This window comes from Plecotus auritus, assembly GCF_963455305.1.
Source record: "Plecotus auritus genome assembly, chromosome: 3".
Taxonomy (NCBI): Eukaryota; Metazoa; Chordata; class Mammalia; order Chiroptera; family Vespertilionidae; genus Plecotus; species Plecotus auritus.
The window spans coordinates 93077413-93095382 of NC_137772.1; the positions used below are offsets into that span (position 1 = coordinate 93077413).

The following is a 17970-nucleotide window of genomic DNA, read 5'->3' on the forward strand; positions in this document are numbered from 1 at the left end:
TTGTCCTTTCCCAATCTTTCTAGAACTACAAACTACTATATCTAGCTGCCAACTCCACATTTCCACTTAGATATTTCATAAACTTAACCAAACTCATCCAAAACCAAAAACTCCAAATCTGTTTTCCCCAAATAACTTATTCTTACCCTACAGCCTTCCCCATCATAATTAATAGAAGACCATTCTTCTATAAACTCTTTTCTCACTTCTCCAGTAGAATCATCAGTTAATCTTTGTGTTTTACCTTTACATATATGCAGACTATATATATAGCACCTCCACTGCTACCACTCTGGTCCACGCCACTACCATATCTTGTCTAAATTACTACAATAGTTTTCTGAATGGTTTCCTTGATTTTGCCCATGCCCTACATTCTATTCTTAATTCAACAGCCAGAGTAACCCTATTAAATGTAAGATTATATCAGGATTTCTTAACCTTGGCACTATAGACATTGTAGTCCTGGTAATTTTTTGTTGTAGGGGTTTGTCTTCTGTGTTATAGAGTAACTAGAGGCCTGATGCACAAAATTCATGCATGGGGGGCGGGTGGAAGGTGTCCCTCAGCCCAGCCTGCACCCTCTCCAATCTGAGACCCCTCGAGGGATGTCCGACTGCCCGTTTAGGCCCAGTCGGACATCCCTCTCACAATCCAGGACTGCTGGCTCCCAACTGCTCGCCTGCCTGCCTTCCTGATTGCCCCTAACCACTTCTGCCTGCCAGCCTGATCACCCCCTAACCACTCCCCTGCCAGCCTGTTTGCCCCTAACTTCCCTCCCCTGCAGGCCTGGTCCCCCCCAACTTCCCTCCCCTGCAGGCCTGGTTCCCACAACTGCCCTCCCCTGAAGAACTGGGCCCCCCCCCAACTGCCCTCCCCTGCAGGCCTTGGTCCCTCCCAACTGCCCTCCCCTGCAGGCCTTGGTCCCCCCCAACTGCCCTTCCCTGCAGGCCAGGTCACCCCAACTTCCCTCCTCTGCTGGCCTGATCACCCCTAACTGCCCTCCCCTGCAGGCCTGATCACCCACAACTGCCCTCCCTTGCAGGCCTGGTCCCTCCCAACTGCCCTCCCTGCTGGTCATCTTGTGGTGGCCATCTTGTGTCCACATGGGGGCAGCCATCTTTGACCACATGGGAACAGCCATCTTGTGTGTTGGAGTGATGGTCAGTTTGCATATTACTCTTTTATTAGATAGGATAGAGTTCTGGTGCCCGGTTGGGGGCTGGCTGTTTTGCCCTGAAAGGTGTCCCGGATCAGGGTGAGGATTCTCTTGGGGCATAGGCCGGCCATGCCCCCTGGCGACCCAAGCAGAGGCCCTGGTATCTGGGATTTATTTAGCTAGTATAATTGAAACTTTGTAGCCTTGAGCGGAGGCCAGGGCAGGCCAGGGCAGGAGGAAAGCTTGGCTTCCTCCATCACCATGGGCAACCCAAGCCTCTGGCTGGCTCCAGCTCCGTGGCTGCCGTCATTTTTGTTGGGATATATTTATCTTCTATAATTGAAACTTTGTAGCCTTGAGCGGAGGCCACGGCTGGCGGAAAGCTTGGCTTCTTCCATTGCCGGGGGCAACCCAAGCCTCCTGCTCTCTCTAGCTCTGTAGCTCCTGCCATATTTGTTGAGTTAATTTGCATTCTTGCTCCTGATTGGCTGGTGGGTGTGGCTTGTGGGCACAGCAGAGGTACGGTCAATTTGCATGTTTCTCTTTTATTAGATAGGATTAGCATCATCCATGGCATTTGGCCTATACCCAGTAGGATGACAGTAGTACCCCAACCCGAAATTGTGACAACCAAAAATATCTCCCAATCCTGCCAAATATCTGTGGGGCAAAATCACCTCTGGCTAGGAATCACTGACTTTTATCATTTTTACCCCCAAGATTCTGTGGTGGTTCCCCATTTTGCTGAGAATAAATGCTGAATTCCACGTCCTTAATAGCTAATACAGCCCTACCTGACCTGGGTACCCCTCACTCCCTAATCTCTTTGACCGTATATGCTTCTGTCCTTCGTCCTCCTCCTTTATGCTGATCTAGTCCCTTCTACGGTACTTTAGGGGCTTTGTTTTAACTCACCCCTCTACCCAGAACACTCTTCCAGATTTCTGCATAGCTAATTCCTTCAGTTTCTTCAAGTCTGTTTTCAAATTTCATTTTGCCAATAAGGCCTATTCTGATCACTCTATTTTATACTATGACTTGTCCCCTTCTAATTCACCCTTTTTTAAATGTTTTTATTGATTTCAGAGAGGAAGGGAGAGGGAGAGAGAGAGAACATCAGTGATGAGAGAGAATCATCCATCTGTCCTCGTGCACACCCCACACTGGGGATCAAGCCTGAAACCCAGGCATGTGGGGCAGGAATTAAACCATGACCGCCTGGTTCATGAGGCGACACTCAACAACTGAACCACACCAGCCAGGCTAATTCACCCTTTTTATTTCCGTAGTATTTATCACTTTGCTAAATAATTTACTTTCGTTGTTTTCTTTGTCTGCCCTTGTGTGTACGAGCCCCCACAAAGACACCACTCTAACTTTTTTCCTCTCCTAAATTATCAATGTTTTGTTTTATTCATAAACAAATACGTTTTATAGATGAGTAGAGGAGGTAAAGTTAGAAGTAGATTTGGAAGAATATATGAGATAGATCCATGTAGTTTTAGATGAAGGAAAAGCAAAGCGAAGAAGAAAGATACAGAAATGTATGTATGAAAATAGGTTTTTTAAGTATACCAGCTTGGCTAGAGTTAAGGGTTTAGGGGATTTGGTGTAGAAGAAAGACACAGCTGGGAAGATAGGTTATAGAGCCAGGTTGAATGCCAGGTCAAAGGATATGGACTTTAATCCTATCAGAAATGGGGTCATTTGGGATTTGTGAGTTGGAGAGTTGATAAAGGTAATAGTAATATATTGTAACAGACCCTGTGGTTTGGCCACTTAAAATTCATTCTAAACTTCTTCTAATGCCCCTTTCTGTAAGTGAGAGGCTAAGAAGCTATGAACAGTTTCCAGATTCTCTTCAGCTAGGGCTTCAGATATGATTTTGTGTCCAGATATATACACTTGTCTGAGGTTGAATCCAGAACTGAGTTAATTAGGTAGAAAGATGGGAGATTGAGGCATCCATTTTGCTGGAAGCAAGGCATTCCATTTCTAGAACTATCATATTTTTAAAAAACGCAGTGAATTCATCAACAGGGGAGGGTAATTTAATGGACTATTTAATAATAACTATCTTCTTTCTAAAGCAGTAATTTATTTTGACTTCAGGCTTATCTGTACCCCAAATAAGTATGTTTTCTAATATATCTACCAAGCACATAATATATGTTTATATATAAAATTTGCTATTTTTAAGCATAATAAAATTTGTTTTTCCTTAAAAATATCTGAATTTTTCTTTAAGTTAGCACTTTACATTTTAATTATTTTCTGTTTCCTTAGGAAAGGTATTATTAGCCATTTTTTATACCTCAATAGTAATCAATTAAGTCTAAAGAGAGTAAAGACCCTATTTTAATAGAGGGATTCCAATTTTTGAGATAAAGTCCTATATCCTTTTGGGGTTTCCTATATGTCCTTGCTGCTTCAGTGAGGTTCAAAGGGAAAATATCCATCATTTAAATCCTTTCCCACAATTCCTTTTGTCTCATAATAGATTTATTTTAACAGCTAGAGTATACACTTCTTTGGTTCATGTATCATTCATCTCTTCTTCAGCTTCCAATTATTTATGTACCTAATTAATGTACACCAATGTGAATTGCATCATCATTCTAACCCAATACCTTTTTTTTCTTTATAATGAAGAAAGCTGAGTTTCAGGGACATAGTTTTCTAAACGAGATAAATGGATATTGTTTCCAGGATTTAAAAAAGAAAGAGTCCTTTCCCACAATGTGGCCCCTATTTTAAAATGTATAATTTCTAAGACTTTGAAGCCACAAATATTTTTTCTTAAGTGGGTGTTATATTAGATGTTTGTCTCCCTTAAAATGATCTTCTTCAACTGTTAATATTGTTCTGGTCATGGTCATAAGAATTTTGTACCTGAATTCAATATATGGTTGAGCTTTAGGAGTCTGGATCCAGTTTTTTACCTATTTCTATTTCGCAATGTCTTGTTTTCCCTCAACTCACACCCATAATACAGTAAAGGAAAATAATTCATAACCCTATTGTGTCCAAACCAAAAATTCCCTTGAGTCTCTCTTCATTTTTACCACATCACTAGATGCACATAACACATTGGATAAATATCTAATATCATAGCTCATTGTTTATATTATTATTTTGCTGATCTCGTTAGTGTTTTAAGATTTATATTGCATTATATAACAAAAACTACTTCATATTGTTCAATGCCAATTCAAATATACTTAATGTATTTAATAAAGTCTTTTCAAATTGATTCTGTAGTATTTTTTAAATTAACTTTAAATGGTGTAAAAATTCTTACTCTAAGCTAACATATTTCAAAAGAATTGCTTACAATTTATGGAATAAACTTTTAATCTAATGTTTATTTTATAGGTTATTGAAGACAATGGTGTTCGAAGAGTTGTTGTAGTTCCTCAAGCACCAGAGTTTCATCCTGGTGGTCACACAGTCATACATCGTTCTCCTCATCCTCCTCTGCCAGGTTTCATTCCTGTCCCAACCATGATTCCCCCTCCACCACGCCATATGTACTCACCAGTGACTGGAGCTGGAGACATGGCAACACAGTATATGCCACAGTATCAGTCTTCACAAGTATATGGAGATGTAGGTAAGACATCTAAAAATATTCCTGTTTTATGGAGTTGGCTATTCTCTGCTTGATATAATAGGTGCTATTATCATATTATATAAAAGAAACAAAAATGATAGCAGTATCACAATCATTTTCTGTTATCTAAGCACTAGGCTAAGTATTTTATAATCGTGCTCATCCTTCAAGGCAGATGAGTAAACAAAATCAAAGAGGGGAAGTAACATATATCATGTAGCAATATTTAGTGGGGACACATTCAAACAAGAGGTCCTCTCCTCTGTTAGGCTGACTAGGCTCTTTAAAAAATTGCACCCAGGAATAATCACATCATTGTTAAATCCTGAAGGCTGTCATGCCACTAACCCAAGTTGCTAGGTTCTGTTGAGAGATTGAGGGGGAAAAAACAGTAAGACACACATAACCTCCTCCCTTAGGGAGTTAATAAATTGTTGGGAAGAATAGACAACCCTACACACAAAATAGTTTTCTTATTTTTTCCTGTGGCTTGAAATACCATCTGTATACTGAGAGCTCTCAAATTTGTATCTTCACTAAAACCTCTTCTCTGAGTCACAGACTTATATTTCTAACTGGCTTCTTGATAACTCTACTTAAATGCCTCATACATCTCAGTTATACCATTTCTAAACATAAAATATAAATCTAATCATGGAACCTGCTTTTCTCTGTCATCTTTATCTCAGTGTATAGTACCACTGTCCATTTAATTTGCTCAAGTGAAAACCAGATGGTAAAATTTGATTTCTCCACATCATTTGGTATTAGTCTTATTTTTAGAAATTTCCCAGATCTATCTACTTTTTCTTAACTGCTACTCAGATCTAATCCACCATCACCTCTTGTCAGGACAAGTGCAACATCATCCTCCCAGTTGGCTTTCTGCTGTCATTCTTGCCTCCAGCCATCCAGGAGCAGTCAGAATAATCATTTCAAAATATAAATCAGACTATTATATTTTAGTGACTTCCCTTTGCGTTTAAAATAAAGTCCTAAACCCTTCCCCAGACTAGGATTTCTCCACCTTAGTAATCTTGATGTTTGGGATGGAGAAGTGTTCGTTGTGGAGAACAGGACTTGGCTTTGTTGTAGTATGTTTAGCAGAATCTCTGCCTTCTACCCACTAGATACCAGTAGTACTCTATCTACTACAACCCTCCCCTCACCTTAACCAGTTGTGACAACCAAAAATATCTCCAGACATTGCCAAATGACCCCCAGGAGCCAAAATTGGCCCTAGTTGCAACCACTGTCCTGGACAAAGCTCTGTCCTATGGCTTCTGATTGCCATTTCCCTCTTGTTCCCCCTACCCCCCTTCAGTTTTTCAGAACCTCCAAGCTCTTTCTTGCCTCAGAGCCTCTGCACATGGTTTTCTCTCCACCAGGAATGCTCTTTCCCCCTTTTCCTGGAAAGCTCTTTTTTTTTTTTTTTTCCTTTAGATTTCATCTTTCAGAGAAACCATCCATGACCTTGCCTTATCAGTCTCTAGCACTGAAATCTGTTTGTTTCTTTCACAGAACTGAGCACAATTTGAATTTTTTGTATGACTTTCTCCCTTACTTGACTGTAAATCCCCTAAAGACTGAATCTGCTTTATTCATCACTGTTTCTCTTGCAGTTAGCTAGCAGAACCTGTTATTTATGCTTAGTAAATTTGAATAAGCTATAACTCTAAATACAAAATTTAAAATATGCAATACTGCCCTAACCGGTTTGGCTCAGTGGATAGAGCGTCGTCGGCCTGCGGACTGAAAGGTCCCAGGTTCGATTCCGGTCAAGGGCATGTACCTTGGTTGTAGGCACATCCCCAGTGGGAGGTGTGCAGGAGGCAGCTGATGGATGTTTCTCTCTCATCGGTGTTTCTAACTCTATCCCTCTCCCTTCCTCTCTGTAAAAAAGCAATAAAATATATTTTAAAAAATAAATAAAATAAAATATGCAATACTGCCTGCAAGTAGTAGATACAATCTATTTTTCAAACTTATTTTTATTGCCCAATTAATGCATATTGATTCTGTAAGTCTGGGTTGGGTTTCTACAGTTCTAGCAAACTCCCAGGTGAGATTCATGCAGTATTCTAATGAACATACTTTTAAGTAGCAAGAGTTTTTTGTTTTAATGATTTTTAGAGAGCAGAAGAGGGGGGAGAGAGAGACATCCATGTGAGAAAGAAACATCTATCGTTTGCATCCCGCATGCTCTCTGACCAGGGATAGAACCTGCAATTTGGGTATTTGCCCTGACTGGGAATTGAACCCACCACCTTTTAGTGTACATGATGATGCTCCTACCACCTGGACCACACGGGCCAGGGCTTGAGTAGCAACAGTTTATATTACAATCAGTCTCTTCTATTTTCTTACTGTTAATTATGACTTAGTTTTTTTAAATGTGTTTGAGAAAATTTAAGAAAAATTACATGTTACAGTTACTACTATTTTGCATTGTTAAAAACCATTCTTATTCAAAGTGGGTATACATTAGACTACATAAATATGATTCACAGTGATGTGAAGGAAAGTAAAGCATACAAACCCATGAAGAGTACAAATCTTAAAAACTAGCTACCTGGTGGTGGAAAACAAGAGCCATATTGTATGTGAGGTTATAAGCCAAGGAATTTACTACTGTATCCTAATAACAGACAGTCATTTTATAACCAGTGGCTATTTCCATGATCCTGTTCCATATTTTGTATAGATTCCCAAAGTGGTACTTAATCCAACATTTCACTGTTAACTACCATTATTGAGCCTGAACATTGCTAGACACTGTGCTGAGACATGTATTATATCACTTAAGCTTCAATAAAATTCTGCAAAATAACAGATGAAGAAACTGAGACTCAGTAATGTTAAGTAATTTTTGCATGGCCCCTGCTAGTTCATTGCTGAAGATTTTAACCCTATAAGATCTTTTTTATAATAAAGTTCCTGCTCTTTCTACTGCATATTCTTTGTAATCCCCTCCCCCCCACGATGGTTGCTTTATTATTTTATTTATATTGAGTAATAAATAAAATATAAGCCACAGCAATCCTGAGAAAGAAAAATAAAGTAGGAGGGATCTCAATACCAGATTTCAAGCTGTATTACAAAGCCACTGTCCTCAAAACAGCCTGGTACTGGCACAAGAACAGACATATAGATCAATGGAATAGAATAGAGAATCCAGATATCGACCCAAACCAATATGCGCAATTAATATTTGACAAAGGAGGCATGAGCATACAATGGAATCAAGACAGTCTCTTCAATAAATGGTGTTGGGAAAATTGGACAGATACATGCAAAAAAATGAAACTAGATCACCAACTTACACCATACACAAAAAATAAACTCAAAATGGATACAGGACTTAAATATAAGACGGGAAACCATAAAAATACTAGAGGAATCCACAGGCAGCAAAATCTCAGACATATGCCAAAAGAACTTTTTCACTGATACTGCCCCTAGGGCAATGGAAGCCAAAGAGAAAATAAACAAATGGGACTACATCAAAATAAAAAGCTTTTGCACAGCAAAAGAAACCATCAACAAAACAACAAGAAACCCCACTGTATGGGAGAACATATTTGCAAATGGTATCACTGATAAAGGTTTAATTTCCAACATCTACAGGCAGCTTATACAACTTAATAAAAGGAAGATAAATGATCCAATAAAAAAATGGGCAACAGACCTAAATAGAATCTTTTCGAAAGAAGACAGAAGGAAGGCCAAGAGACACATGAAAACATGCTCAAAGTCACTAATTATCCGAGAGATGCAAATCAAAACAACAATGCAATACCATCTCACACCTATCAGAATGGCTATCATCAACAAATCAACAAACGACAAGTGTTGGCGAGGATGCGGAGAAAAAGGAACCCTCGTGCACTGCTGGTGGGAATGCAGACTGGTGCAGCCACTGTGGAGAACAGTATGGAGTTTCCTCAAAAAACTGAAAATGGAACTCCCATTTGACCCAGTAATCCCACTCCTAGGAATATATCCTAAGAAACCAGAAACACCAACCAGAAAGGATATATGAACCCCTATGTTCATAGCAGCACAATTTACAATAGCTAAGATGTGGAAACAGCCTAGGTGCCCGTCAGCAGATGACTGGATCAGAAAACTATGGTACATCTACACAATGGAATACTATGCTGCCATAAAAAAGAAGGAATTACTACCATTTGTAGGCACCTGGATGGAATTAGAGAACATTATGCTAAGTGAAATAAGCCAGTCAATGAAAGAAAAATACCACATGATCTCACTCATTTGGTGATAATGAAAAACATTATAAACTGATGAACCAAAAGTTAGTTACAGAGGCAATAAAGCATCAAACAGACTGTCTAATTACAGCGGTAAGGTTAGGGAGAGGTGGGGGAAATAAGAGATCAACTGAAGGACTTGTATGCATGCATATAAGAGTAACCAACGGATGCAAAACATTGGGGGGTGAGGGCATGTATGGGAGTGGGGTTGGGGGGGGGCAATGGTAAGATATGTACACATATAATACCTTAATAAAAATTTGAAGAAAAAATAAATAAATAAATAAATAAATAAATAAATAAAATATAAAGGCATTTGGATAACTACATTTTAAAAGTATATACTAATTACAGTTTCTGTGTTTTTTCTTCTTTTATTAAGACATAATTTATGTAACAAAATTTACCACTTTAAAGTGTACAATTCAGTGGTTTTTAGTATATTCACTATATATCATATTCACTACTGCTATCTAATTCCGGAACATTTCTATCATCCCAAAAAGAAACTCTGTGTCTATTAACAGTCATTTCCATTTTCCTTTACCCTATCTTCTAATCTGCTTTCTATCTCTATGGATTTTCCTATTCTAGATATTTCCTATAAGTGTACATACAATATGTATATTTGATATAAATGTTCATACAATGTGTAGCCTTTTGTGTGTAGCTTTCTTCACTTAACATATTTTTTTCAAGGTTGTAGCATACTAGTACTCCATTCCTTTGTATTCTTAAAAATGCTCCATTATGTGGATATAATTTTATTTACCCATTTATTAGTTGATGGACATTTGTGTTATTTCCACTTTTTGTTTATTATGAATATCAATGCTCTGACATTTGTATACAGTTTTTGTATAAACATATGTTTTTATTTCTTCTGGGTATATACCTAAGAGTGGAATTGCTGGCTCATATGGTAATTCTATATTTATGGGTAACTACAAAATTGTTTACCCTATTTTACATTCCTACCAGCAATGTTTGAGGGCTCTAATTTCTCGATTTCCTTGCCAAAACTTCTTATTGTCTGACTTTTGATTCTAGCCATCCTGGAATGTGAAGTTTTATCTCATGATTTTTATTTGCTTGTCCCTAAATAACTACAGGTGTTGAGCATCTTTTCATCTTCTTTGGAAAGATGTCTGTTCAAATCCTTCACCCATTTTTTTAATTGGGTTATTTGGTTTTTTATTGTTGAGTTGTAAGAGTTTTTATATATTCTGGATACAAGAACCTTTTCAGATAAATGATTTATAGATTTTTCTCCCATGTTGTCTTTTCACTTTGTTGATGGTATCTTTTGATACAGAAAAGTTTTTAATTTTAATGAAGTCAAAATTTTTTTTATTGCTTGTGCTTTGGTTGTCACTTCTAAGAAACTATTATCTAATCAGATGTCATGCAGCTTTATACCTATGTTTTATTCTATAAGTTTTATAGATTTAGTGCCTTCATTTAGGTCTTTGATGCATTTTGAGTTAATTTTTCTATATGGTGTTAAGTAAGAGTCCAAACTTGTTCTCTTTTTAACATGTATAGCTAGACATGTATAGCTAGATCCCTGTTTTTTTTTTTCTAATGTTATTGTACATATCCTTATAGTATTCATTTCAAAAAAATTATACTGCCCTGGCCATTGTTCCTAAGTGGTTAGAGTGCTGGCCCATGCACCAAAGGATCACAGGTTCGATTCCTGGTCAGGGACACATACCTAGTTGCAGGTTCAATCCCTGGCCTGGTCCTGGCACGTGCTGGAGGCAGCCAAAGATGTTTATCTCTCACATTGATGTTTCTCTCTCCTCTCTCCTCCCCCTCCCCCTCCTCCCTCTCCCCCTCCTCCCCCTCTCCCTCTTTCTAAAAATCAATGGAAAAAATATTCTCTGGTGAGGATTAATAGAACAAAAAAACGAGTATTATACTAAATTTGTTAAAGCATTGATAAATTAAAACTTGACTGCTATTTTTGTGACTTTGTTTTAAAATGTTATTTTTACAGATTTTAAATTTAAAATAAAAATAAATTGAGGATAGTTGCTTTAACAGTATTTATTGAGTATATTAATTTTATTGTTGTGTGACTTTTATTTGAATGAATACATTTTTTTAAATAACATTGAATTTACAATATTCAAAGATTCTATTAGTAAACGAGCCACTCATTTCTTTTTGCTAACTCCTAAATCTTTATTTTTTAGTCATGATTTGCTTTTTTTATTCATAAGGGAATTTAAGTTGAGGCAGGTGGTGGTTTTCTTTTTACCTATTTTATATGTTTAAAGTTAAAAGAGATGCTAAGAGTAATGGGTACAAAAGAGTAAAAGAAAAAGAACTGTCCACAGCTCAATTCACGTCTTATTCCCCACCTATGATAATCATAGCATACCGCTATGCTATTTCTATGAAGAGTAACAGTTACTTGGGAAGAGGTGAAGGAAAGGAATGTCTCTGTAAACTTACTATATATATATATATATATATATATATATATAAAATCAAGTCATAAAGCTTGGTTCTGTCAGTTGAAGAAACAGAAATAGGTTTTGTTTTTTGTTGTGGTTTTTTTTTTTTTTTTTGCAAAATTATTCTTTGAAATATTTTGTTTTATATAATTATGATAGATTTATTTCCTGTTCTTTTCTCATTCCATAAATGTATTTGGAGAAAGTGACCTTGTAAATGTCTTTTTATTTTTTATTCTTTCCTAGATGCTCACTCTACACATGGAAGGTCCAACTTTAGAGATGAAAGATCTAGTAAAACTTATGAACGTTTGCAGAAAAAATTAAAAGATCGCCAAGGAACACAGAAAGATAAAATGAGCAGTCCACCATCATCACCCCAGAAATGCCCTTCTCCCATAAGTGAACATAATGGACTTATAAAAGGGCAGAATGCTGGTGGGGTAAACACAGGATTAGCAAAGAACAAGTCAGGAAAAGGTAAAGGTGGTGCACAAATGGATACAGAAATCGAAGGTAACTATTTAAAATACTCAGATATTCTTCTTGGTATTTCTCCTCAATATTTAACTTAATAAAAGTATATTCTAACCTTTTAGTCATTTAGTCATGCTCCAAATGTCATGTTCTCTACAGAGAACAAGTAATTTTTACCACTATGAATAAAAATACACTTTCTATTTGAAAATCTTATTGACTAGTTCATATAGTATATATAGTGGTATTATAATTAGTAATCATGGTTAAAATGGAAATAGAAACTGAAGCAGAAGAATCCTGGAGAGCTACAAGCTACTAAAAATGAACTAAGGAGTAAAAGCTAGAAAGTAAAAATCTCAAATACTAACCTATTTTACAAGACATATGTGTGGGAGTGGGATGAATGCATTTAATTCCATTTTTTAATTTTCAAAAAAAATTTTTTTTAGAAAAAGATGAAGAAACTAAAGCCTTTGAAGCACTTCTTTCCAACATTGTCAAACCGGTGGTAAGTATTTTGTTTATTTTCTTTACATTTATATTTACTATGTTCATAGAGGATTTTGGTATATTTTGATTTAAGCCTTACTTAATACTTAATTCTATATGAAGAATATGAGGTCAATTATGAATCAATATGGGTCTGACATAAGGAGAGAAAAGTTATCAGTGAAGCAGAATATTCAAACAAGAATTTATTTTTAAAAACAAGGATTTAGATATGCTATTGAAAATCATTTGGACCAGGCAAAGATCTAATAAAGAATGTGGATACAATTATCAAGTTTTTAAAAAACAGTGTGATTTCCATATAAAATATATCCAAGTAACTCCAGATACAAAAATAGTTAAATAATATCAAACTGTAGAAGAAAATTAATATTCCTCAATCCTTTATAAGTGTAGGTGTATTAGAAGAAATCAACAAAGAGTATGTCAGCAAATTGGCTACATATAATTTTCTGCGTATTTTTAGATAGCCTAATAAAAAAAATTTGCATCAGATATAAGAAAATTTGCATCAGATTAACAATAAGTGAAGTCCTCATACAGTTGTATTTTTTTCAACCCATTAAGACCCCAAAGACTTCTTCACTAGTAATTAAGAGAAATATAAATTTAACTTCTATGAAACTGTGTAGTCTGGTTTCTCAATAAAAAGCTATACAAACAAAAATGTGTGAACAACTATATGTTAACAAACTGGACAACCTGAGTGAAATGGACAAATTCCTAAAAATATATAATCTTTCAAAACTGAATCGGGAAGAATCAGAAAACCTGAATAACAACTGATGAAATAGAAGCAGTAATCAAAAAACTACCAGCAAACAAAAGCCTTGGTCTGGACAGCTTCACTGGAGAGTTTTACCAAACCTTCAAAGAACAACTAACACCTATCCTCAGAATATTCCAAAAAATCCAAGAGGAAGGAACACTTCCATGCTCTTTTTATGTGGCCAGCATTATCCTAATTCCAAAACCAGATAAAGACACTACAAAGAAAGAGAATTGCAGGCCAATTGCCTGATGAACACAGATGCTAAAATCCTGAACAAAATATTAGCAGAATGGATCCAGCAATATATTAAAAAGATCAGGCACCATGACCAAGTGGGATTTATTCTGGGGATGGAAGGCTATTACAATATTTACAAATCAATGAATATGATACATAACATAAACAAATTAAATGACAAAAATCAATATGTGCAGAAAAATCAATCTACAAAATCCAGCACCCATTTTTTATAAAAACTCTCAGCAAAGTGGGAATAGAGGGATCATACGTCAACATAATAAAAGCCATATATGACAAACCTACAGCCAACATCACACTCAATGGGCAAAAACTGAAATCATTTCCCCTAAGAACAGGAACAAGACAGGGATGTCCACTTTCACCATCCTTATTCAACATAGTACTAGAAGTCCTAGCCACAGTGATCGGAAAAGAAGAAGAAATAAAAGGCATCCAAATTGTAAAGGAGGAAGTAGAATTCTCATTATTGATGAGATGACATGAATATTGTACCTAGAAAACCTTAAAGACTCCACCAAAAAACTAGATTTAATAAATGAATTTAGCAATGTAGCAGGATACAAAATTAACACCAGAAATCAATGGCATTTTTATACACCAATAATGAATTATCAGAAAGAGAAACTAAAAAAGCAATCACATTACTCTTGCGACAAAAAAATAAGATACTAAGGAATAAACTTAAGCAGGGAGGTAAAAGACTTGTACTTAAAAACTACAGGTCATTGAAAAAATAGATAGAGGAAGATACAAACAAGTGGAAGAATATACCATGTTCATGGATTGGTAGAATCAACATCATTAAAATTGCCATAGTACCCAAAGCATTCTACAAATTCAATGCAATCTTCATTAAAATACCAACAGCATATTTCACAGACATAGAACAAATACTCCAAAAATTTATATGTAACCAAAAAAGACCCCAAATAGCCACAACAATCTTGAGAAAGAACAATGTTGGAGGAATCACAATACCAGATATCAAATTATACTACAAAGCCACTGTAATCAAAACAGCCTGGTATTGGCACAAGAACAGGTATATAGATCAATGGAACAGAACAGAAACCCCAGAAATCGACCCAAGCCATTACACTCAATATTTGACAAAGGAGACAAGACCATACAATGGAGTCAAGACAATCTCTTCAAGAAATGGTGTTGGGGAAAATTGGACACATAAATGCAAAAAAGTGAAACTAGACCACCAACTTACACCATTCGAAAGAATGTACTCAAAATGGATAAAAGACTTAAGTGTAAGTTGTAAAACCATAAAAATTCTAAAGGAAACCATAGGCAGCAAAATCTCAGACATCTCCCGTAGCAATATGTTTGCCATACATCTCCTAGGGCCGTGGTCAGCAAACTGCGGCTCGCGAGCCACATGTGGTTCCTTGGCCCCTTGAGTGTGGCTCTTCCACAAAATACCACGGCCTGGGCGAGTCTATTTTGAAGAAGTGGCGTTAGAAGAAGTGTAAGTTTAAAAAATTCGGCTCTCAAAAGAAATTTCAATTGTTGTACTATTGATATTTGGCTCTGTTGACTAATGAGTTTGCCGACCACTGTCCTAGGGCAAAGGAAACTAAGATGAAAATAAACAAATTGGGCTACATCAAAATAAAGAGTTTCTGCACAGCCAAAGAAACCATCAACAAAATGAAAAAGGAGCCCACTGTATGGTAGAACATATTTGGCAGTGATACATCTGATAAAGTGTTAATATCCAAAATATATAAAGAACTCATACAACTTAACAAAAGGAAGACAAATAATCCAGTTGAAAAATTGGCAAAGAACCTGAATAGACACTTCTCCAAAGTTGATATGCAGATGGCTAAGAGACATGAAAAAATGCTCAAAGTCACTGATCACCAGAGACATGCAAAGTAAAAGGACAATGAGTTATCACCTTACACCTGTCAGTATGGCTCCCATCAACAAATGACAAGTGCTGACGAAGATATGGAGAAAAGGGAACCCTAGTACACTGAAGCCACTGTGGAAAACAGTATTGAGTTTCCTCCAAAAATTAAATATGGAACTGTCATTTGACCCAATGATCCCACTTCTAGGAATATATCCTAAAAGACCCTAAAACACCAATCAGAAAGAATGTATGTACCCCTATGTTCCTATCAGTGCAATTTACAATAGCTAAGACTAACAGCCCAAGTGTCCATCAGTAAAGCTATAATATTAAAAGCATAATATGTAAATCGACCAAACAACCGAACAGCAGAATGACCGTCCGGGCAAACTTCCGGACAACCACGCTATGACACGCATGGTGCCTGGCCAGCCAAGGTAGGTGTGATGCTCTTGGTCAGGGGACCCCTCCATTGCCCCACAATCGCCCCACAGAGGGAGGCCCAGGCCAGCTAAGCGATCACACCCTATACCTGTTGCCCACAGAGGAAGGCGACCCTTGGCGGGGGGGGAAGCTGTGCCGCACTAATGGCAAGCAGTGGCAGCGGCGGGGGCGAAGCCAGTTGCCGGCAGCTGAGGGAAGGAAAGCCCAGATAGGCCCTGATCACCAGCCAGACCTAGGGACCCTACCCGAGGGGTCCCAGATTGCGAGAGGGCACAGGCCGGGCTGAGGGACACCCCCCCCCCCCCCGGTGTATGAATTTTGTGCACCAGGCCTCTAGTGAACAGATAAAAAAGCTGTGGTACATTTACACCAAGGAATACTGTGCAGCAATAAAAAAGGATCTCTTACCCTTTGAGATAGCATGGATGGACCTGGAAAGTATTATGCTAAGCAAAATAAGCCAATAAGAGAAAGACAAGTATCACATGATTTCACTCATATGTGGAATTTAGTGAACAAAATATATCCAGAGTCATAGAAGCATGGAACAGACTAAGGTATCTCAGAGGGAAGGTGGGACTGGGTGGATGGGAAGAGATCAGCCAAAGAACTTGTATGTATATATGCATGACCCATGGACACAGTCAGTAGGGTGGTGATGGCCTGGGTGGGAGGATCGAGGTGGGTTAGAAGAGGACAATGCAATCTATCTAATAAAAGAGTAATATGCAGATTGACCATCACTCCAACACACAAGATGGCTGCCCCCAGGTGGACACAAGATGGCTGCCACAAGATGGCCAGCAGGGGAGGGCAGTTGGGAGGGACCAGGCCTGCAAAGGAGGGCAGTTGGGGTGATCAAGCCTGCAGGGGAGGACAGTTAGGGGTGACCAGGCCTGCAGGGGAGGGCAGTTGGGGGGGACCAGGCCTGCAGGGGAGGGCAGTTAGGGGCAATCAGGCTGGCAGGGGAGCAGTTAGGCATCAATCAGGCTGGCAGGCAAAAGTGATTAGGGGCCATCAGGAAGGCAGGCAGGCGAGCTGTTGAGAGCCAGCAGTCCTGGATTGTGAGAGGGATGTCCGACTGCCCGTTTAGGCCCGACCCTACCGGGATCCGGCCTAAATGGGCAGTTGGACATCCCTCAAGGGGTCCCAGATTGGAGAGGGTGCAGGCTGGGCTGAGGGACACACCCCCTGTGCATGAATTTCGTGTACCGGGCCTCTAGTTTTACAGATGAGGAAAGAGTAGGTTCAATAAGTAGTATTGAAGCTGAGATTGAAATTCAGGCATTATTCTTCCAAGATCTAGATATACCCAAATTAGATTAACTTTAAAAGTAATTAGATAGCCTTAGTAGAATTATTTGAATGATATAATAACTAGTGCTAGAAGCATTTCTCATTATATAATGCTAAAAGTATAATTTTTCAGGCACATAAAGCTTGAAACAATTTTTAAAAAGTTTCTTGCCCTATATTATGAGGAAGAGGTAATTTAATAAAACAATAGCCCTGTATCATAAAACATAAAGTAATGCTGATGGTTTTGTTTTGCTTTGTTTTAGGGTGTGTTTTTTTTTTAACAGTTTGGATAGCCATGCCTTTTTTATTAAATCATTTAGAATACCAAATTAAATGTATTCATTCACTTAATCATTCCACAAATATGTGACCATTTACAAAATGCGAGATACTGTGCTAGAAGCTGTAGATAGAATGGAAAGCAAAAGGCAGGCATGGCCTCTGCCCTCAGAACTTAAGTTAATAGATTAAGCATCATGCAATAAATATAAAACTATATCTATGAGGTGTCACAACAAAGAGAGTTCTATAAGAATCTGTATATATAAAAGCCTAAGCAACCATCTGACCAGTAGCTGTGATGTGCAATGACCACCGGGGGCAGATGCTCAACGCAGGAGCTGCTGAGCTGTGGTGACTTGGCAGTGGCGGTTCTTGGGTGAGACACCCGGAACCAGAAAGGAGGGATCCCAATTCCCTGGTGCGTCACCCAAGAACCGCCCTCTCGCAATCCAGGGCCCCTCGGGAGATGTCGGAGAGCCGGTTTTGCCCTGATCCCCATAGCCAGGCCGAGGGGCCTCTAGTATGTAATAATAGG

General features: G+C 38.0%; 1 protein-coding gene across 2 annotated transcripts in view; it reads left to right on the forward strand.

Annotated features, from left to right (window-relative positions):
* The window catches only part of FNDC3A (fibronectin type III domain containing 3A), a 212212-nt gene that overhangs the window by 142227 nt on the left and 52015 nt on the right, over positions 1–17970 (forward strand). For both annotated transcript variants that reach the window (XM_080659488.1, XM_080659489.1), the window contains 3 exons: positions 4535–4772; positions 11761–12030; positions 12444–12502. In XM_080659488.1, coding sequence (XP_080515614.1) covers positions 4535–4772; positions 11761–12030; positions 12444–12502 — 567 coding nt within the window. The remainder of the gene's footprint in view (positions 1–4534; positions 4773–11760; positions 12031–12443; positions 12503–17970) is intronic.